The sequence below is a fragment of the Macaca nemestrina genome, chromosome 13 (genome assembly GCF_043159975.1).
Source record: "Macaca nemestrina isolate mMacNem1 chromosome 13, mMacNem.hap1, whole genome shotgun sequence".
Taxonomy (NCBI): domain Eukaryota; kingdom Metazoa; phylum Chordata; class Mammalia; order Primates; family Cercopithecidae; genus Macaca; species Macaca nemestrina.
This window is the reverse complement of record NC_092137.1, coordinates 116927052-116949543: the sequence shown is the minus strand read 5'-3', so window position 1 is coordinate 116949543 and position 22492 is coordinate 116927052. Positions and strand designations below refer to the sequence as shown.

The 22492-nt window shown below is 39.4% G+C and overlaps 1 protein-coding gene and 1 long non-coding RNA gene across 51 annotated transcripts in view; one reads left to right on the top strand and one right to left on the bottom strand.

Annotated features, from left to right (window-relative positions):
• Positions 1 to 22492, top strand: part of LOC105490119 (mitogen-activated protein kinase kinase kinase kinase 4) — a 190852-nt gene that overhangs the window by 117626 nt on the left and 50734 nt on the right. For all 50 annotated transcript variants that reach the window (XM_071077222.1, XM_071077211.1, XM_071077210.1 and 47 more), the window contains 7 exons: positions 5249 to 5374; positions 6642 to 6752; positions 10820 to 10910; positions 13064 to 13194; positions 15395 to 15449; positions 16917 to 16995; positions 20810 to 20985. In XM_071077222.1, the coding sequence (XP_070933323.1) occupies positions 5249 to 5374; positions 6642 to 6752; positions 10820 to 10910; positions 13064 to 13194; positions 15395 to 15449; positions 16917 to 16995; positions 20810 to 20985 (769 nt within the window). The remainder of the gene's footprint in view (positions 1 to 5248; positions 5375 to 6641; positions 6753 to 10819; positions 10911 to 13063; positions 13195 to 15394; positions 15450 to 16916; positions 16996 to 20809; positions 20986 to 22492) is intronic.
• Positions 5383 to 18405, bottom strand: LOC105490117 (uncharacterized). The gene is made up of 3 exons (XR_011612098.1): positions 18273 to 18405; positions 6619 to 6746; positions 5383 to 5625 (listed from the first exon to the last, which is right to left on the bottom strand). It is a non-coding gene; the product is annotated as an uncharacterized lncRNA (long non-coding RNA).

Below are 22492 nucleotides of genomic sequence, written 5' to 3'. Positions count from 1 at the left end.
CTTCTTTGCAGATGTTCCCTGCCCCACCCCCACCCTCTGACAGCCTGCAAGGCGACTCAAAACTCATCTCCTAGTCAGGTCCTAGCCTGAGACAAAGGCCTTTTCTCTGAGAGTTTGCTTCCACTGGTTAAAGTCCAAAATGCTAATTGGCATCAGCTGCATTAAATCACTAAGCGGGGGCTAGCAGCTGCCACACCATTTGAGTAACCAGGAGGGGGACCTTTTTTCCCTTACTAAAAAGGCCTCTCTCTCAAGTTACTCTTGATTTTGTTTTTCATTTGTTTATACTTGTGACCTGCTAAAGAAGAGCATGGAGGACACAGTAGTTTGGACTCTGCCTGGACACATGGAATATATAAACTTCCTCTATGTAGTTTTGCCAACTCAACTTTATGTATGGGATTTTTTGTTGTTTCTAAATTTCAATTTTAGCTGGCCGCAGTCTGTTTTCTCCTGTATCTTTCCAGGCCACATGGAGTGTTTGTTTTTGGTGGTGCTCATGGTGGTGGTGGTATGTATGTATGTACTTAAGTGTTGGGATGCAACCACCAAACATGTGTTTAATAACCGAAAGGAGACTGAAACTCAGAAGTTGATTCATTATGACCCTACTCTAAAGACAACATAAAATACTGTATAATAAGCATTAGTCATAATTAGATTTCCAGTTGTAGCTGGCTCATAGCCATTGGTAGATTCTGTATTTCTAGTAGTGTTTTTTTTCTCCAAGTGGGCACGCATAATTGGACAGTAAATGACAATTAGTGGTGCTAACTACCTTTTTATTTTATAAGATGTGTAATAGTCATCTATTTTAAAATCATAAAATCAAGAGAGGAAATGTTCAAAGTATATATGAACTTGATCCTAAAACAGTAATTTGAGGGGATAGTATTATTTCCCTGCAATGTATTTTGTAGTTCATTTTTGTATGCTTCCAGGATTTGACTATTTCAGACCTGGGAAATATTCTGGCAGGTGACATTGATGGGATCACTGTATTTCTGGGTGATATTTGGGTGTTTCCGTCATATTAGAAAAACTATTGCCAGACTTGATTGTATTTTAGTTGTTCATCTAAATCATTGATTCTGAGATGCAACCCAGTTTTGAAGGTGTTAGAGTGTGTACTTTATGGTTGACTGCTTCATGGTTTCATGACATAAAATAGTGGTGGGCTGCATTCAAGGGCTGCATTCAGATTCAGTGAAATACATGGTCCCATGGTAATCTGCCACCAGTATTTACCAATGTGCCTATTCAGGAGTTTTCACACCACTGGACAGTATGGAATTTAAGCCTATGAGAACTTTAAAATGTGTGCTGGATTTTTAACTCGGTGAGCTGTGAAAATATCGAGTGCTCTTGACTCTTTATTACACAGTGGTGAACAGGTTAGATCCTGGAAGACATTGGTTTGTGTCACTAAAAGGAAAAAATATAAATGGAACCTAGTGGAAATATTTTATAATTCTTAATTATTGCTCAGGAAGCCTTTCATGGGAGAATCATAGGTAGCATTTCTTTCTGTCAAGAAGTGGAAGCTACTGGCAGAGCGTGATAGGGAACAACGGCCCTGGAAATAGTTTAGCCACTGCAGGGAGTGGAGGTAGGCAAAGGTAAGGGTTGGATTGCTGAAACGAGTCTGGACAGTCCAGTAAAATTCACTACTGTATGAAGTTCTTATTACAGGAACAAAGTTAAAGTCAATATTTGGATTTTCCCCTATTCTAGTTCAACGTAAGATTAGACGAATGGCTAACTAGAATAACCAATGTTGTCTTGTTTCTGTGTAGTTTTTATACCCCACGTCCTTACAGATTTACTGACTTTTGGATAAAAGGAGAAAAACGGTTAGTTCGCTTTCTGGTCACCCAGCTGCAGTTCAGTGTATGGAAAATGGGATGTTTGGCTTTTTAGAGCACATTAACCATGGACCTTATCCTGGGAGTGACACCACATGCCTCTTCAATGGGCCCTGTTTACAGCCACTACCCTGTGCCAACTCTTTTCAGGAGCCTACCTGTCTTGACAAGCCTCATTAGGGCTGTCCCAGGCCACTCACTGCTTGGTCAGGAGGCCTCTCGGAAACCCTCAGATAGCACTGGGAGTGAGTTGTGGTGAGTCAGGAGGGAGCAGGCTCGATGTGCCCCCATGCCAGCAAGCCCTGGTCACTACTGCTCATCATACTGTACATGTTGATCTGTGTGTGCAGAGAGCACAAGATAAAACTTTTGAGGCGTTAGGTTTCCTACTTTTATTTGGGGCATGCTTCCTCATGTTCTATGGAATAAACATTGTTACCCTTTTCTGTTTTAGAATGAAGTTCCTTTGAAGCAAGGTCTCAAATAGAAGTGTTTCTCTGTTTTACTAGCTAGTCTAAACACTGGTTTTGTGTAGAATTAAGATGGTTATCTACTATTGAGTATCTCATTTTTCTTTGCTGCTTTCAACATGGCCATATTTAAATCTCAGATAGAAATTATACCTATTTGGTAGGACTTTGCAGGGTTTGAAGGAGAATTATTATATCAACTCTATTGGGTCATGTGACTGCTGCCATATTTGTAGTCATCTATCAAAGTCACATGACAAGTGTGCCTGTAGAATATATAGTTGTGCATCACTTAACAGTGGGGTTATGTTCTCAGAAATGCATCATTCATTAGGCAGTTTTGCTGTTGTCCATCATCAAAGTGTGTTTATGTAAACCTAGATGGTACACATGGGCTACCTGGCATGGCCTATTGCTCCCAGGCTGCAGACATGTACAACGTGCTACTGTACTGAATAGTGTAGGCAGTTGAAAAATAATAGCAAGTAGTTGTGTATCTAAACATAGAAAAGAGATTGTCAAAATATGTTATAAAAGATAAAAAATGGTACTTTCCGCATAGAGCTCTGAACATTAATGGAGCTTACAGGGCTGGAGGTTGCTCTGGGTGAGTCAGTGAGTGGTGAGTGAATGTGAAGGCCTAGGACTACTGTACGCCACTCTAGACTTCATAAGCATTGTACACTTAGGATACACTCAATTTGTAAAAAATATACTTTCTTCAGTAATAACTGTAGGTTACTGTAATTTTTATTTTATAAAACTTTTAGGTACTTTTGTAATAACACTTAGCTTAAGAAACATTGCATAGCTGTACTAAAATATTTTCTTTTTAAAAATCTTCGTAAGCTTTTTTCTGTCTTTTCTAACTTTTTAAACATTTTGGTAAAAAATGAAGACAGAAACACACACGTTAGCTTAGGCCTGCACATGGTCCGGCTCATCAATATCTGTCTTCCACCTCCACACCTTGTCCCAGTAGAAGGTCTTCAAGCCAGTAGCACACATAGAACTGTCATTTCCTATAATAACAATGCCTTCTTAGGGATACCTCCTGAAGGATCTGCCTGAGGCTGTTGTAAGTTCACTTTTTTTGTTGTTTAAATAGGAGTACACTTTAATATAACAATAGAAGTGTGGTAAACAAACCACTAACATAGTCATTTATTAAGTATTATGTACTGTACATAACTATATGTGCAATAATTTTATACAACCGGCCATGCGACAGATTAGTTTAGCATCACCACAAGCAATGTCAGTAGGTGATGGGAATTTTTCAGCTTCATTTATTAATTTTATGGGTTCATTGTTGTATTTGCAGTCCTTTGTTGACTAAGATGTTATGTAGTGCATGACTGTATTATAATACTCTAGCGTTTATATTTCAGAACCAAGCTGTAAAGCTGCCATCTTGAGAATTACTATTCTAAGATGACTACATGTCTTGTTATACATTTGTTTTCTAAAGCAGTAATGTATAACTGAAGTTTGTATTTTAAAAATTGTTTTTCCCATCTGATCTCATTAATATCTAATTAATGATGTCACAGCTTTTAAAGTATAACAATTTGCAAATCAAACTTCCTTTAGGCTTGTAAGGCCTTAAGAGTGGTTCTAAAGGTGCTAGACTGAAGCAGTAAGTAGCAGTAAGTAGGGTTCTTCCAAGTTGTGTGTAAGTGCATGCATACACACACACAACACACACACGCATGTACATCTAGGCTACTCAGAGCCCCTACTCTTACCTGGAGAGAGAAGGACATCAAGTTATGAGTGGGATGGTTGTGTCAGTGTAGAAAAGTAAGGACATTTTAGGGGACTAGTCATCTTTTCCTTTTGAAAATGTATGCAGTATAGGGGATTCTAGAGATCTGGTCATCAGATTTCTCCCGATCTTAAATACTGTGCTTTTCTAATCAAGGATGATTTTCCCTTTCCTGCACAGTTCCTGTTCTTTCTCACTTTAACTCTGCTTTCCCTTCATTCTGTGCTAACTACAAATCTTCCTTAGCCTGACTCTTCGCAGATAGTATGTCACGTGCATATAACAAGGAACAGAGTGTCTACCTGGCTGGTGTGCACAGCTTCTTCTCCAGGTTTATGTGAGAGATAGGTGGAGATCACAGACTTCCCAGCCTTTGTCATTCACAAGGGCAACTTATTTTTATTTTCCAGACTTGTGTCACTATCTGTTTCCTTCATTCCCCACCCTAATCTTCTCACACAAACTCTGGGTTTCTTCCTCTGCTCATCTTACTTCAGTAAACCAAGATGCTAGGAGAGGAGCCAAGTCTGAAACAATGTGCTCAGTGATGTTTTGTTCCTGGGACCCACTGGACTCAGCTGAACCTCTTCCCGTTAGTGGGTTCTCACTGAGCACACCGTCACAGACTGCACCTCCAGCCTGCATTCATGTATTCAGTACTCTGCCCTGGCTTCACTAGAGGGTGCTGTCGTGCAGGGTTGTTCGAGGTAAACGTTTTCTGGACTTAACGGACCAGATGATCTATATTTGCAAAGGAAACAGACTTTCCACGTGATAAGTTCAAATAGTATCAGTCATTTCCCTTTTTTGGTCCCATTTTTACAGCTGAACAAACCGAGGCTCAGAGAAGTGGAGTGCATTTCCAGAGGTCACAGTTAGTGGGAGAGCTGGCCAGGCAGCCCCCTCGCACTGTCCCTGCAGCTCTCCGTGTCTGTCTTTACCTCCTATGCATCACGTCCTATAATCACACTTCAAAGGATGAGTCCTCTAAGATTCCTGTTCTTGGCATAAGGATGAAGTGAATGCATATGTGCCTCTGCTCCTGGAGGGTGGGAAACGTGTGTTCTTTTCCTTATTGTATGTGGTGTGGGAGAAGTAAAGTCATGCACATCATTCAGTAGCCACACATTTTATTTTTTCTTAAGGATGAAGAGGAAGAAATCAAACTGGAGATAAATATGCTAAAGAAATACTCTCATCACAGAAATATTGCAACATATTATGGTGCTTTCATCAAAAAGAGCCCTCCAGGACATGATGACCAACTCTGGGTAGGTGGATGTTTCCTGAGCATTTGTGGGCGTTCCGTTTGCTTGAATTGTAAGGGCGTGGCGGGGGTGGGGGCTGGGGGGAAGGGAGGGAAGAAAAACCATGAAGAGGAGCAGTAAGTAGCTGGCAGATTCTAAAGGCTTCCTTGGCCGGTGTCTCTGGGTTGACTATATGCTGGTTGTTTATTGTGATACTGATTTCACATTGCATGGAAAAAAGTTAACTTTGTGTTTCAGGAATAAAATGGCAGCATCTAGAAGGAATGTGATCAAATAGCAAGGAAATTAGGAGCTTGAAAGCAATACAATAAAAACTTTATTTATGGGAACAAAACTAATTTGAAAGCCCAGCAAATTGAGCTTACCACTTGGAAATGAGAGACAGATCTCAAGAAACAAACTTCTGTCAGTAGCTTATCAATAGTATTAATGATAATAGTTAATTAAATTACAGGGAAATTTCTGGAATTGACACATTCAACCTTATCTCTTTTTGAACACATTTATATTCAAGATAATGACCTGGAGATACCATCAGATCTGTGGCTATCACATTATTTAAACTTGCAAAGCAGGAAGATAGATGAATACTTTTTGTATCAGTATTTTTAAAGGGCCGTTACAGAAAACATCTGCAAAATTAAATAGAAGGGAAAAAGTTTACTCTGTTACCATTGCCCAAATCAGGTCACAGTTAAAATTTTAGAACAGTTCAGTTCGGTTTATTTTCTGGGTACTTTAAACATACCGTTGTGATCATATTGTTCAAACATTCAGATACTGTAAATATTGTATTAAAAATTGTATAACTGCTTAAAAATACTATTTTTTATTCGTATTAGACCCAGTTAATATAAAATATAATAGTTTGAGGATCATAATGTGAAAAATAGAATGTTTTTGAGGCAAAATGGAAAAGAATGTTAGGGAATATTTGAGTCAGATATTTGATAACTGGGCAGTGATGAGGAGCAAAGTGGTCTTCCTGTGCCCACGTGCTTCTGAGAGAGAATGAGCACTTCAGAATTGCTGTGCTTGGGTGTGCCGTAGAATACCAGACACTCACAGTCTGCTGGACCAAATACGTAGAGCGAATACATGGGACCGTGAAATGAGCTTTCAGTTCTTTAGGTGCCTCCAAATTATTATGAGTTATTTAGGAGCATCACGTTTCCAGGTCTTTAGAATAAAGAGATGGCATGGCGGTTAAACTGGTTTTCCCAATTTCTCCAAGATGTGTTACTCACCTTGTGTCTTGTCTGCCCTATAGCTTGTTATGGAGTTCTGTGGGGCTGGGTCCATTACAGACCTTGTGAAGAACACCAAAGGGAACACACTCAAAGAAGACTGGATCGCTTACATCTCCAGAGAAATCCTGAGGGTGAGGAAAGTGGGTGGCTACAGTGCTCCAACCCATGATCCTGTGCTTCCATTTTCATTTTCCCAGCCCCAAGTACTTCTTTGCATTACTTATACATATATAGATTATTCTCTTTGACAGCCAAGGATTCTGTATATCTAGCTAGCTTTGATAATTTTAAGCTACATCATGATTTGACTCTGGCAAGTATGTAAAGAAGGTTGACTTAAATAAAAAAAGCATTTCTGTATTTCCCTGAATTTACTTTCCATGGCATCATGACATACCTATTGGCAGCTTTCCTTTGAGTTAAAAGGAAATCAGAGTGGAAGGGAAGAAAAATAATCTCCAACTATTGTTTTTAAAGGAATTCTGTGTATAAGCTTATAAATAAATACTAATGGTGCTGAATGCTGGTTTTCAAAATCACCTTGAAGACTTTGGTGTTAGCTACTAGAATCTGTTACAATATTTATGAAGAAAAGTTAGAATGTTTAATATTATTGACAGCCATTTGGAAAGCTGGCTAAATATCTTAGAGTAAGTTTCTGAACTACTATTTTAGCAGCTTTTAAATGTTTCTTTTGAGTAGTAAAGCCATGTTGACGGCACAGGCAGAGGGTTTCTAGGATTTCGTATTTGAGCAGTGCATGTAGGATATTACCAGTGGGTCTCTTCCTTCATTTGGCTATCACAGTTTTTCTCTCTACTTCATCCCTGAATTACACACAGACATTACTTGGTTGCATTTCATTTACCTCCCACATTGAAAAAAAAAGATTGTGAAGTTAAATTGAAGCCCAATTCTTATGCTTCCCCCACTAATAAAAAAACTTAAAAGTAATGAATAAGTTATTTTAATTTTTTTAATAAGTAAAGTTATCCCACTTTTTATATGTAAGATTCATAGAGGATTGCAGGTTTAAAAACTGCCATCTAGACTTCCTAGAGAAACGTTTAATTTTTTTTTTTTTAATTTAGATATTTATGTAGTCCTTGAAAAGAGGCAATTCCCCTAAGAAGACTAGTTGTGGGGGGTGGGGTAGGGTGACAGGAGAACCATCTTTTTATAAACACTTGCAAATGTCATTAAAATATCAGGATCTTTTATGAGTATTACAGAAAGCAGAGCCTAAATGTGGGAAACTTTCCTGCCCTATACTACTGTAAAGGAAGTCAGGTACTGGGCCAGGTGGATTTCTTCTATTAGTAACTAAAACTCTTTAGCGTGGTAGGCAGGATAGAACATTGGTTGAGTGGTTGGAGACTAGCATAAGTCATACCTGGGTTTGAGTCCTGCCTCTGCTGCTTACCTATAGCACACCCTATGTTATTCAACTTTCAGGACTTATTTTCTCCTCGTCTATACATTTTAGATACCAACCTTTTGAAATTACTTTTGTTAGGAGAATTCAATGAGTTAGTGTATATTAATCATTTAACGTAACATTTGGATACATAGCTACCTATCAGTGACTATTAACTGTTGTCATTATTCTTTGTTTTAAACACCCACTCTCCTGCCATACACATCCCCACCTGCGCACCCACGCCCCTACCTTTCTTATATAGATATCTCAAGCAGAGAAGTAGCTTTTAGCTTAATGTCCTAGGCATCAAATGTATTTCAGCCTTCAAAGACAAATGTGTTTCTATACCCAGGCAAGCGTTGTTTACCTGTCATATGTAACATGTACATTTAGCCATTTTACCATCAATAATCTCCAGTAACATTTAAAAAAAGCCAAAGTTGTTTGACGCCTCTAAGCCAGCTTGAGTGTGACATGTGAATGAACATCTTTTTGAGACACAGGAAATCTTTTTCACCTCACTGGGCATCTGAAACACGAGCTGCCTTCGCCTACATTTCATCTAGAATGGGAATTTTTCCTTGTGACAAAAGTTTCAATTAACTAAAAACAAGCAAATGCCTCAGGGAGAGTTCGTGTGTCATGCAGTAGTGCGTGTTCATTATAGGGGTTACTAAGAGTTGGCTTTGGTAAAGAGAAGGCAAGATGATAAGCTGGAGGTAAGGCCTCATGAGAAAGGAATGCAGCCACCCCCAGAGAGATAAGCTGTGTTCTCAAAGACGGTTGGGGTTAGACAGTTTCTGTGGTGGCAAAACCTTTCCTCATTTCTCACTAGATGTTGGATTTAGACATTATGATCATTATGATCAGACCCTTTGAATGGTGAGGGTCCTAAGCAGGTAGGCCGCAGCCAATAGAGAAGTGCTTTTTGGAGCCAGCACACTGTTACCCTCTGGACCACAAGGCTTAGCAGCAAGGCCAGCATGTTCTTTTCAGCCCACTTCCGTGTTTACATTCTACATGGCAGTATCTTCATATTGAACATGGGAACTTAGAGCTTTCTGTAACCAATGCTGTATGACAGCCTTTGACTGCTCTTTTGTTCCGTGACCATGCATGATAGAGAGTTTAGGGGAAAATGTTTCCTGGTTTAGAAACACGGATGCATTTGCTCAAGGATAGTGCTTCACTGAGTGTTTGGACTTGGCGTCTCTGCTAAGGAAGAATAATTGTGGCCTGATTTCTGGTATGGGACTAGTTGAACACACATACACTCCCAGGTACTTAATGGCAGAAAAAGGTTCTTTTTTTCCAAATAATCATATAACATTGTTGCAGAGCTATTAGATACACTTAATTCCCTGTAGAAGCAGTGATCCTGTAGCAGTATAGACAGGAAAACAGGCATTGTTCCATACATTTATTGCCGGTAATGAACAAGAGTGCATGCAAGCCACATTTGTGTGACAAGATGTGGGTGCTTATGTTTGTTGTTAAGATAGTTCTGTAAAAGTTTAAGAAGAGGTTGGCAAGTTAGAAAACAAAAATGAACTGAAGTAATAGAAATAGGAATTACGAAGAATTGGGGAACTTAGCTTTTGTGTCTCTCCTTTTGCTATTTGAAGTTATACCATGCTGAGAGGAGGTACTTTGTTCCTAACTATAGCAATAAGGTACCATATATTTTTAGTGCTTTTTTCTCTAGTCAGTGCTTTGTGGTATAATACCGCACATCCTGTGTTGTGAAAAATAAACAGAGCTGTCAAATAAGCTTTGCTCTGTTTCCTAGACAGACCAGTAAATGAATGTTTAGAAACCCCCTATGTTAGAAAAATTAGTATTCTAGAGGAGCTGTTGTATTTAATTCATATCTTACAAAGTAATGATAACAATAAAACCCCATGAAAAAAGAATAAACAGGAAAAAAATCAAATAACCCTTACTTATAATCTGCCCTTTTTGGATTGAGACATTTTAGAGTAAATAGGTTGCTTGTATCTTAAGGAGGTGAGCTGTATATTTGGCTTCTCTAGCTAAGGACAGAATAAGTAAATGAGTTGTGAGAATGATGCACTACTGTCTCTTGGACCATATTTGGATGCAACATGTGTTTTTGTTCTTCCACCACCTCTTGTAAGAGACAAGCTTTTGGGCCTCATTCCAGATACAAGGTCATCAAAAAGTGTTATATGCCCAGTAGGTTTGTTTCCTTGGGAAAGAAAGATATTTTATTTGAACACGAGGCTCTTTTTGACAGCACAATCATTTTATGCTTGGGATGGAGGTGGGATTGATCAGCACTTAGCAGTTTGTCACTGTGCAGTGGGAAGGCTAGCCAGTGTTAAAGAGCCAGATTTCAAAGCCCTCTCTTGCCCTTTGCTTTTCCCCTGAGATGTGTCTAGTTCAAATATGCCCACGGGGTCACCCTCTAGACATTTAGCGTGGGAAAGGAACCACCCTGTACACAAATAGCACAAATTATAGCAGAGAAACTGCAGATGGTAATCTGCAGTGTATCTTAAAGGCACAGCTAGAAGTGGTCATGTTGCTCACACGGGGAACCTAACCCACTGGGAATGTGGCGGGGGGGAGGACTTCTTTCTGTGTGTGTGGTAGTATTGGTGCTGTCTTCCTGGGAATGCACTAAGAGTGAAGTTAATGTTCATGAGCTCACAAACACCGTTGGTCCACATGTGCACTTTCTTATAAAAGGTGTGTTCCTGGCTGTTTACTTATAGTCACAGAAAACTAAAATTCAGGCCTGTCTTTCCTATTCAGGGACTGGCACATCTTCACATTCATCACGTGATTCACCGGGATATCAAGGGCCAGAATGTGTTGCTGACTGAGAATGCAGAGGTGAAACTTGGTATGTAATGGATGTGCGGCGTGATCTCGTAATTGCACCTGGCACAAGCCAGCTGCACTCCCAGTTCTGCTTCCATCTAGCTAAAAGTTCAGTCTGTTACCCATGTTTTCTATTTCTGTTCTTAAGAATGTGGGAACCGAGCATATTGCTTAGCCTGGCTCCAGCCTCCCCACTTCCATGTTAGTTCCCTCCCACCTCCCGCCCCCTGGTTCTCTATACAGCAGCCAGACTGATCTTCAGATCAGACCATGCCACTTTCCTGCTTAAAGACCCTTAATGGCTTCCTATTTTACTTTGGATAAAACCGACATTTCTCACCCTTGCCTATAAAAAGCCGTGTAGGATCTGATGCCTGCTACTTTTCCCTCCTCATTTTATGTCCCTCTTTACTTCTCTCTTCATCAGTCACTGTCTTTTTTTCTTTTCTTAAACTTCCTGGATCTTGCCTTGGGGCCTTTGCATAACTGTTTCCCATTGGGAAGACTTGACTTCAGTTTTGAAGTCACAGTTTTTTTTCTCATGTTCAGGGGCCTTTTCCAACCTCTGATCTGTCTTGGGCCTTGCTGCTTGTTTCTTTCATAGTATTGTTCACAATTTATAGTTATGTGATTGTTTTTTACTTCTGTTACTGTCTCCTTTGCCAGAATGTAAATTCTGGGAATGCAGCAAATAGCCTATTACCCAGCACCCACAGCATAGTGACTTCATTGTAGTAGGTGCTTGATAAATTTCTGCATGGATAGGTAATTACAGCCCGTGGTGGTTTCCTGGAGTTATTCACAAGGGTTCTTTTATATTTCTTGTTTCCTTTAGCTGGGTCTGAACTCATTCCACTTTCATCTAAGTGTTGTATCAAATTTTTAAATAGCGTTTGTATTAATTTTTCTTCCACTAACACATCATAACAAAATTCTTTCTGTTTATATGGGTCTGGTCCACCTTTCTTTTAGAAATCATAGGCACAGCTGTTGTACTGTAAAAGTAAGATCTTCATAGTTACCTCCTTGCATAGTGTCTGTGTTTGTTGGTCTTCTATGGAGGAATCTGCCCAATTGGAAACTCCCCTCAGGGCTCCCCTCAAGGAAGCACTTGAGCAGTTCTCATACCAAATGACTCAGTGAGCTGTGCGTTCCCTGCACTGGTCTCCTGCTATCGGCCTCTGATAGTACCTGAGCGATCACTTAGTGATTGGTTACCATTGCCTTCCAAGTCGCTGTGATGCTCGCTTAGGCTTCCTGTACTAACTGGCTGGCCTGTGTGTCCCTGGTTCCTGTGCTGCCTGGCCCGTGTGTCTCTGTCTCTGAAGGAGTACTCAGTGAGTAAGTCCACACCCTGGACAAGCCATTTTCTGAGCGTGTTCTGTGCATAGAAGTTGAATCTATGATCCCTTTTAGTCATCTCAGCGCTTCGTAGGCCTTTCTGCATGGGCGCCTCCACCTTTGCAGGTTCCTGCTTGGGTAATGGTAGTGTGTGTGGTGATAGTGTTGGCAGGGACGGATGGCAGGCATTCCGTTAGAGGTCATGGTCTTCCTGCCAGCTCTGCCTGCCATCCTTGAACTGTCCTCTAGACCACCACCACCATCCAATTGGGTGGGATGCAGAAGTCACTGAAAAATCAGCAGAAGTCCCAAGTGCTTTAGGGTGTGTTGTTTGTGAACATATGATTTAGCTTGTTGTTTTTTTTTTTTTTTTTTTGATTCAGTACTGTGTTTTTTTCAAGAAAACTTTTGTGAATTTCTTACCTTTATGGTTATTAGTGCTGTTTAAGAAGGTAAGTCAAGTGTGTCTTCAGTCAGTTCTCCAGAACCTGGGGCTCTCTGTGACTTGATCTTGTTTGCGGCAGTTCTCTGAAAGCACTGAAGGTTGTGGTTCATTCAAAAGGCCCTCTGCTGGTCACTGTCGGAGAAGCTGGGGAGGCAGCCAGATCCAGGCTTCACAGAAGCTTCCAGACTGGTAGAGGATCTCACAGTCTCGGTGGCTTTACTGTGGAAGGGCACTCCTGACCAGTGGTGCTTGCCTTGAGGAGGATCGCATATTCATGAAGCACTGCTGTTTCAGTTTACTATGAAGACATTTCCTCCTTGTGTTTTTTCACAAGTATATCTGGTTTGTAATTGTGTTTCACTTTCTCTTCCTTTTTCTCCCTCCCACAGTTGACTTTGGTGTGAGTGCTCAGCTGGACAGGACAGTGGGGCGGAGAAATACGTTCATAGGCACTCCCTACTGGATGGCTCCTGAGGTCATCGCCTGTGATGAGAACCCGGATGCCACCTATGATTACAGAGTAAGAGGCACCTGCTCCGTAGGCCTTTGCAGGGCCACTGGCATGCCTGAGGGATGGGGGCTTTGCTTATAAATCTCACACCCCTTGTCTGCCTGCCTTTTCAGGGAGGAAGACCTTCAGTGAGGAAAATTGCAGGTGCAAATTTTTCAGGACAGTATTCAGATGCTGTCTTTTTTGGCCATTTGTATCACATGACTGTGTTCTCATTAAGGAATACACTGGTTTCAAAGCAGTCTGGAGCACTTTGTGGTGCCTAGAGCTTTTTGTTCCTATTTACTATCCTTTTTTTTTTTTTTTAACTTGAAGAATATATTAGAATCGAATATTTATTCTTTTTAAAATATTGCCAGTGTACAATAATAGCTTCGAGTGAAATTTTATATTATTCTTGTTAAACTGCTGTACAGCATTGATTTGGTATACAAATTTATTTAAATTATTAGAGTGACCTCTAGGGACTTGAATCAATAATGCACTTTAAAAAAAAAAATCTAGATGTAAATCCATATTTGATATCAGACTCGGGTTACTATGTTTACAAAAGCTGTTTTTAAAAATCCATGCCTTAATTAGATGAGCCAGTCTGGTTAATACACCTGTTAATGATATGCAAAATGGAATTCATGTCTTAACAGTCTCCCATGTATTTTAGTATTTATTACAAATATCCAATTAATGAGACTTAATTTAAGACTGTAGTGCAGAGTAACTTTTATTTTTTATATACTGAAGTATCTTAAAATAGGTAACAGACTTTGTGACTTTCCACTCTTTACTATGTCTCTAAAATTTAAAAATGTTTTCCCGCATTCCCCAAATAATTATTATACCTAAGTAAATACAAATAGTTAATACAAAGTTGGTAATTAGACATGGCTGGTATGCAGAACAAGACAGTGTATTTGGTTATTTAATCTCTTTTAATCTAGAACCACCCCCACTGCCACCCCCACCTGGTTTTTTTGTATTTGTTTTTGTTTTGCCATAAAACTGACTTTCTGAAGAGCCTGGGCCTGTTGTCTAATGTTCTACCCTTGAGATTTGTCTCATTACTTCTTTATGTCATTTAGTTTGTTTCCTGTAAACTAGAAAGGCTTAATTTGTATCAAGGAAAACCTTCTTAGCAAAATCACCACTGGGGAGGTGGAGGTGGAGGTTCTTCATGTTGCCTCACAGCAGGGGACATGCAGAGCTGTTCATCCCCCGCTCATTGCCAGGAGTGGCCCCTGGATTAGGGTAATGAGCCCCTTTGTGTACCCTGATAGTATAGAAAGCTTAATGAAAATAAGGGAGGAATGATAGGTCTCTCCTTTTTGTTGTATTCAGATATATGTGTCTGAACTTTGTAATATAAGTATAGATTATTTAGAAAACCTTTAAACTGAGCAACTTTAATTCCTTGGTTAGGATAGCATATAAACAAATATATAGTAATGATAATAACTATCCTCATCTGCTTTTCAAAAATTCTTTTTTTTGGATTTTAAGAAATATTGTCTGATAAGACTTTAGTACATCAAACAGTGTTTAGTGAGTACTCTCCATTACAAAAGTAAATAAAACTGGCAAAAATGCCTGCCTTCATGGAACTTATATTTGAGTAGAAAGTGAAGTTTAATTCAAATTTTAAATTTAGTATTTCAGGGGAATCAGAAAAAAAAAAAAGATTCCATGTACAGAAAACCAGCTGACTTGTTTGGTTTGCAAGTAGGGTGGGGATGCTTAGTAGCATGATTTGAATTAGTGAGCCACGTTAGGTTTTATGAATTCAGTGGTGAGCACTTTGTAAAGAATGGTTTCTGGCCTTTAAACTTTAAAATCTTAATTAAGTTTGAGTTACTAACAGTAAACATCCATCTGGGCCAGAAGTCTAAAGTATTGAATGCTTATGAAGAAATGAAGAAATATATTGAACCGTAGACCATTCACTGAACAGTTAGAGAGAGGTTTTTAAGTGGGACCAGCTCTAGTTCATTCATAGATGTGAGTGGTTTTAATCAAATCAATTTTCTGCTTCTTTCCTTCCTCCCTCCCTCCGTCCCTCCCTCCTTCCATAAGTTCTACAAATGTGTTTGTACTTTTAATTTTCTGGCAAACTTCATTTTGGTTTATATAGCAAAGTTGTGTGAATAGCCAGACATGTAAGTTAGTGGCTTTGTAGCTACTCCAGTATCCGTAACATACTGTTTTATTTTTGCAGAGTGATCTTTGGTCTTGTGGCATTACAGCCATCGAGATGGCAGAAGGTGCTCCCCGTAAGTAACTTTCTTTTCTTTTTCCCCGTAAGTAACTTTTCTTTTTAGCTCACTTGTTAACGTGTAACTTAAATCTCTCCCAAGACTTCAAAAAGAACAGCTCAGCTCCATGGATAAAGGCATTTCTGGTAGACTGTTTAGATGAAGGCATCATCAATATAGTCAAGTTTTAGATATAAAAGGAATTCTTGGCAACCACTATTACTATTTCTTTTAAATATCTCTAGGAGGCCTATAGGCTACATTTTCTTTTATTTAAGTTGTACTCAAATGTGTGACCTGAAGTAGTGCTGAGATCAAATAATAAGTAGTAAGTTTTCTCTTTACATTTTAAATTGAATAATTCAGTGAAACTACTCCTAACACATGAAATTTTAGTATTAAGTTTTGAGTTTACAAATGGAGGCAAAACTTTATTAATAGAATAATTTTTTGTGCGTGTTAACTGAAATTTTGTGAGTTTTTGCTTCTCCATTGGATTGAATTAATGAGAACTTCATATAATTCATTTTTGATCACGGATGAGGTAGAATTGCAGAGAGCAAAGGAAAAAAAAACCCTGCATTTTCTGCTGTCCCCATTAAAAAAGGTCTACACAAAGAATGTATAACTGTCTGGCACAGCACATAGTTGCTGCTGAATAAATATTTGTTGAATGAATGAAAGTAATTATTGACAGCTAAAAATTAGTTTTCAGCGTGGAAATAGAGATCTGCCTCAAACACCATACATTCCCCTGTGCTTCCCTCTGAGACAGTAAGGCGGGGAAGTACCACCTCATCCTTTGTCTCAGTTTTTGTTCACAAGGGGAATAGTATTGTCTGCCCCTCCTCATTGCCCAGATGCCTTGTAAGGGTCTTTTGAAGGTAAAGAAACACATGAAAATGCACATTGCCTATGGTGACACAGTAATGCCTGCGTGTGTGCCTAACACACCTTTATTGGGTGAGTGATAGGAGTACAAAAACAGTAATTGCACAGAAGTAAATCCATTTCATGCTCAATTTTTGCTCTTTCTAGTATTTTTAGCTGTAACAACAAACAGCATTTCTGGAGGGCCTAACTGTGCTCATTCTGTTCCAGGCATTGCGTGAAGGCCTTTGCAAGCCATATCTTATTTAATCTCGACAACAACCCTATGAAAATGCAATCGTTTTCATTGTAATCTTACAGATAGTTTAACAACCTAAGTGTTAGTTCCTGTAAGACTTAGATTTATGAAAACTTTCCAATGTCTGTTGAAAAATGTATATTCTTCTTGTTGCTCTCATCCTCCCGCTGTGCTGTTTTTAAATGGGAAATTCAAGGTATGCTCTGGAGTTCATAACTAGGTGTCTAGACTGCTCGGTATGAAGCCTGTCAGTCAGACGATGGGCCAGAGCATTTCATGTTATTTATGACTGAGCCCTAGAAATCAAGAATGAGTAAAGTAAGTGCCATACTGACACGACCGTCTCCTCTCCTCAGCTCTCTGTGACATGCATCCAATGAGAGCACTGTTTCTCATTCCCAGAAACCCTCCTCCCCGGCTGAAGTCAAAAAAATGGTAAGCTATATATGGTTTTTTGTTGTTCTTTTCCTTTTTTTTGTTTCTTTTTACTTATACTTTGCTTTGAGATAAAATTCTGGCCCTTCTAATTCTGGGGAACACAAGAACTGGTTCTCCAAAACTCCAATTAAAGGGTGCGTTGATTTTTTTTAAATGAGATTTTTCTTGATAAATTCTCTCTGAATTACAAAACGGTGACAAACAACCACACGAAACACTATAACATGTCTAAAGACAAATGTTCTATTTTAATATTTAGACATTCTTTTAAGTGTAATATACTTCTAAACATCTTTCCATTAAAGAAAGTGACTGGGCCCGGTGGCTCGCACCTGTAATCCCAGCACTTTGGGAGGCCAAGGCGGGCGGATCACCTGAGGTCAGCAGTTCGAGACCAGCCTGACCAACATGGAGAAACCCTGTCTCTACTGAAAAAAAATACAAAATTAGCTGGGCGTGGTGATGATGCCTGTAATCCCAGCTACTCAGGAAGCTGAGGCAGGAGAATCGCTTGAACCCAGGAGGCAGAGGTTGTGGTGAGCCAAGATCACGCCATTGCACTGTACCCTGGGTAACAAGAGCAAAACTCTTGTCTCAAAAAAAAAAAAAAAAAAAGCTGTGTTGACTTGCAGTTCCTCAGATGTCGTAGGATTTTAAAATTAATGGAGGCTTTTACTGTAATTATTATTTTTTTTTAACTGAAGTTAGACATACCAAATTTCATTGCAGAATAGCATATTAACAGAATGGCTTAATCTTCTTGGGCTGTCACTTTTCCTTCTCCTTGTAACTCTCATACATTTGTCAGACAGAGTACTGATACCCACAGAGAGAGAGAGGAGGATGACTTTCCCTGAGAGAACCTGTTAGGATTGCAGCATTGTGGGAACATACTGTTGGGTTAGTTGTAAAATCTTGAAGAGAGAGAGCAGTGTTTTGGGTTCTGCTGAGAATTTTGCCCCCTCTTTCCCTCCTGAATTTCCTTCTGGGTCCTTTCCTGTTTGTTCTCGTCTGTACTCTGGCTCATCATGCATGGCCTTCCCTCCTTTTTGTGTTCCTCTTTCTGTTTTTCTGGACTCATTGATTCCTACCTGCTATATGACTTTTTTTTTTTTTTTTTTTTAACAGTTCTTACTAGTTTTCCAATTGATGCTACCTCGTCTTAGGTTCTTGACTCTCATTCTGAAATACACAGAACATCTCAGAGTTAAGCTTCCATTCTGAATTTGGCCTTTTAGCGGTTCCTGTTTATGCTTTTTTTCTTGTTTACTCACCTTCTGGTGATTTGCAGTTCTCTTTTCCCCTATGTTGTTGCACGCCAACACTCATCTTCATACCAGTTTTCTTCGTGCTGCTTCTCCCTGTATCTCACTGTCCTTTCCCCCAACACATTTCACCATCCTTTCCCCTCTGTCTTCTGCTGGCAGGATTTTTCTCAGTTTTTATACAGTCTTTAGGCACGTCTGACTCCATGTGGCTGTCTGATTCCATTTACCTGTGTTTAGAATGGTTTTTATTGCCACGGAGTTGTAAGGATTTTAGCTCCAGTCAGTCTTCTGTATTATGACATAATAACTCTGGACATCCTCAGGTGGCCATGCCTAGGGAAACCCAATGTGTATAGCTGATATCACCCAAGGAATCAGCTATGGAGCTGGAGTAACTCTTTACCCAGTTCATGCTTTGATTAAGTAGTACTCATTCTCCCCTTTTCTTTATCTCTCTCAGATTTTGTTGACAGAAGTCCGTACTGGAAGGATTGCTAAGTTAATGCTGTCTTCAGGGTTCCTCACACTCCGATTATTCTGTCCGTTAGCTACAGTTTTGTATTAACCACTGTGTGTCCAACATACAGTGATACAAAGGTACAGTGGTAGACAGCAATAAATGCTTCCTGTGTTCTTTTCTTACACCAAACTTTCTTTAAACTGGATTAGATGGCACGTTTCATCCATTTATATCCCTGTTCTCATATTACCCAAGTATTCTAAAAGGGTGAGATAATTACAGACTTTATCCTTCTTCTTGTGATTGCTGTCCACCTGATGTAAGTTCTGTTTTTTTGGAGAAATGGCTTTCAAAAGATGATCAGTGTCCTTCTGCCAGCAGAACTTGATTCTTGATTTTAGGAAATATTTTGTAGTCCATTGATTCCCAGATGTTAGTCTGTGGACACAATGCTTAGGAATCCTTTTGGAATCTTTTAACTGATGGCTCTAACCTCAAAGTTTCTGGTCTGAGGAGTGACTCAGGTATTTGTATCTTCAATAAACTCCCCAAAATGATCTTTGTGGACATTGGGTCTTAGAAATCTCTGCGTTAAAGCATTTCACTATCCTGTGTAGAATCTTCCATGTTCCTCATTAAACGTAGAATAAAGTAACAGCGACTTTGAATGACTTTAAGGGCTTTTCTTTGAGCTGACCCTAACCTATTTTTCCATTCTTTTTCACTTTTCATACTAGCCTCAGAAAATAACTCATTATTCTCTAACACTTCCCTACTTTAGTTCATATCATTCCTTCACTCTGGAATGTTGTCTTCTCTGTCCTACCTTACAAATATCAAGTATCCTACTTTTTCTTCTTGTCAATCCACTGTAACAGGTTTTTGCTTCCTCTGTAAGTTTGATATATGTCTGCTGTTGTATCTAACTAAATTTCTCCACTTTATTTCTTATGTGTATGTGTTATAGAGCCTAACGTAAACAAATGCAAATAGTTGATACATAAATATTTGTTGAATTGAAAAAAAGTTAAGTTTCAATGGAAATACGAGACAATAGAAGTGATTCTTAAAGGCAGTGAAGTAGAAAGAGTGAACTAATTTTCTAACTCACATTTTTAAAGAATACCTCATTCATTCAACAAAACTTTATTCCATACCTATTGTGGTGTGCATGCCTAGCGTTGAGCATTGCCTACAGGTTGAGATGTAGGAACTAGTTTTTGACCTGTACCATTTCAACCTTTCAGCGGGACAGAAACATAAAGCATGCAGTCTGTTAAAAGCAGATAACCCCAGAAGAAAGGTTCCTAACTTGGGTTCACATAGGGCAGAGTGTTGCCAGGAAGATTTACCAGAAGTGGTGATTCTTGAAATGAGTCTCAAAAAATAGGACAGGTGATTGGTAAGAGTGTCCTGACCAAGGCTAGGGCTGTGGTCCTCATGAGCTGGTTATGGAGAAACAGGCAGAAGTAAAAGTGGCTAGTATGGCAAATGTAGGTGACAGATTCATCTCTTCCCCTAACCCCTCCAAAAAAACCTCAACAACTGTAATTTCCACCTTTGTAGATTAAACAGAGGGAACTGACAAATCAACTGGTTTGGAACTCTGGTTGAAATGTCAAATTAACAGGTTCAAGAGCCCCAGCATTTGGTCATGGAGTCTGCTCCTTTTCTTATCTCATTGCTGTCCTTGTCTTCTAGGTACCGGACATCTGTCCCGTCTGCCTTCATTTTATCAAAGACCTCCCGCTACTCCCTTGCCCCCGCCAGTCCTGTAATTAAGTGATTAATGTGCAATATTAGATTTAAGCCCAGTTCATTTAAATCTGACTTCCTTCTTAGCTCCCTATTTGTGGTGTGTTGTTAGCGATAGGATGCACCACTTAAACTGTGCTAAATTAATGCTCCTGATCCTCAACAGTCCTGAGTTCCTATTTATGTTTCATACATTATTCCTATGCATTTGCAGAATGTTCACGGTGAATTCTGAAGCTCTTCTTTATGTTGAGGCTTGTAAGTTACTGATATTTTGGATCTTTACTCTCTGTGGTGGAAATTTGATGATCTTTTTCACTTCTTACAGGTCGAAGAAATTTTTTAGTTTTATAGAAGGGTGCCTGGTGAAGAATTACACGCAGCGGCCCTCTACAGAGCAGCTTTTGAAACATCCTTTTATAAGGGATCAGCCAAATGAAAGGCAAGTTAGAATCCAGCTTAAGGATCATATAGATCGTACCAGGAAGAAGAGAGGCGAGAAAGGTACTAAGCCTGTTTTTGTTTTCATCCTTTAAAATTTTTATGTTTAGGTTCTTGCCAACTAGAATAGGTCACTCCCTTCCCAGCTGTGAGAGTGCTCACTTGGCCAGTGCTTGCATGGTTTCTCTCTGCTTGCAGTTCAGTGCTTAGGCCTGGGGTCCAGCCTGGCTCCAGGTGGAGCTGGCTGGAGCTTTGTGGTGTGTCACCAAGCTTACAGCAAGTAAATAGGCATGACGATGGGATGCTCTTCTTGTTCCCAAGGGTGACGTCATTGTTGCTGCCCATTTTACTTCATCATGGATGTGTTCATGGCGTATTTCACTGGGGTTTATTGAGCATCTGCTGTGAGCATCACCATCAGTGTGTTTCTGTATAATTCTCCTGCCCAAGAACCCCGCTCAGGGGTTTTTTACTGCCCTCTCTATTACAAGTGGTGTGGCAGCATGGGCCACATGCATAGTCAGACGACTTTGCTTTCAATAGCATGCACAGCACAAGCATGCTCTTGTGCTAACTACTGAAGGTTCTTTTGTGTTCCCAGTATCTTTGTTTTATGTCTTTGCACATACTTTGCCGACCTTCCTGGAATGCTCTCCGTTTTCCTTCTGTCCAGCAAGGTGCAGTTCAAACATCATCACCATCTTTACTAAACCATCTTCTCTGAGGCTGCTGGCTCACACTGATCTTTCTCTTTTGTGGGTCCTTATAATAACATTATAGAACAACACTTGGATAACTGGTATCCTATTATTTTTTGGTTCAAATTTCAAGGTCAGAGAAGAAACTAAGAAGAGCAGGTTCAAGGCAGTAAAAGAATTGGTCAAAGTCTGGAGGCCTTTCTGCCTGTACTGGTATTCATAGTTAAGTTATCATTGATGTTCAGAATAACCTTTTTCCTTCTGATATACTTAGTTATAAAAGTAATTAGGCTTTGTATATTAAGCTATGCACTTGTAACACAGTTAACTAAAGCTTGAAAACAAGACTTTTTTTCCTTAACTCTCAATTGACATGGAAGCACTGTTTAGGAAAAAATTATTTGCATATTGGATCATTTTCCCATAACTTTACTTAGTAATAATAGCTAACATTCATGGAACATTTGGATTATCTCGTGTTTTCCTCATCACCCACATTTTGCAGATGGAAACAGCAGAACACCTTCCCTTCCTTTCGGTCTTCAAGTCACAGTGACCTCTTTATTTTCTCTTTGGGTTTACTTTCCAGATACCATCAGCCTCTTGTCAATAATTAGTAATTTGTAGTATAAAATTATAAACATAGCAGAGTACCTATTTTAAGGATTCTGAAGATTATTTAAGCTGGAATTTCCCTTTGAAGCTAGCAGAGTCTATTAAAATTAAATAGCTTTGATGGTTTAGCATACAGAAGAGCTTATGTTATATATGCAGACTGATAAATTTATATGGAACCATATTTTAATTGCTCAGGCACTTTAAAACCAGGAAACTGATTTTCATCTTTTTTTTTTTTTTATTTTGGGACAGAG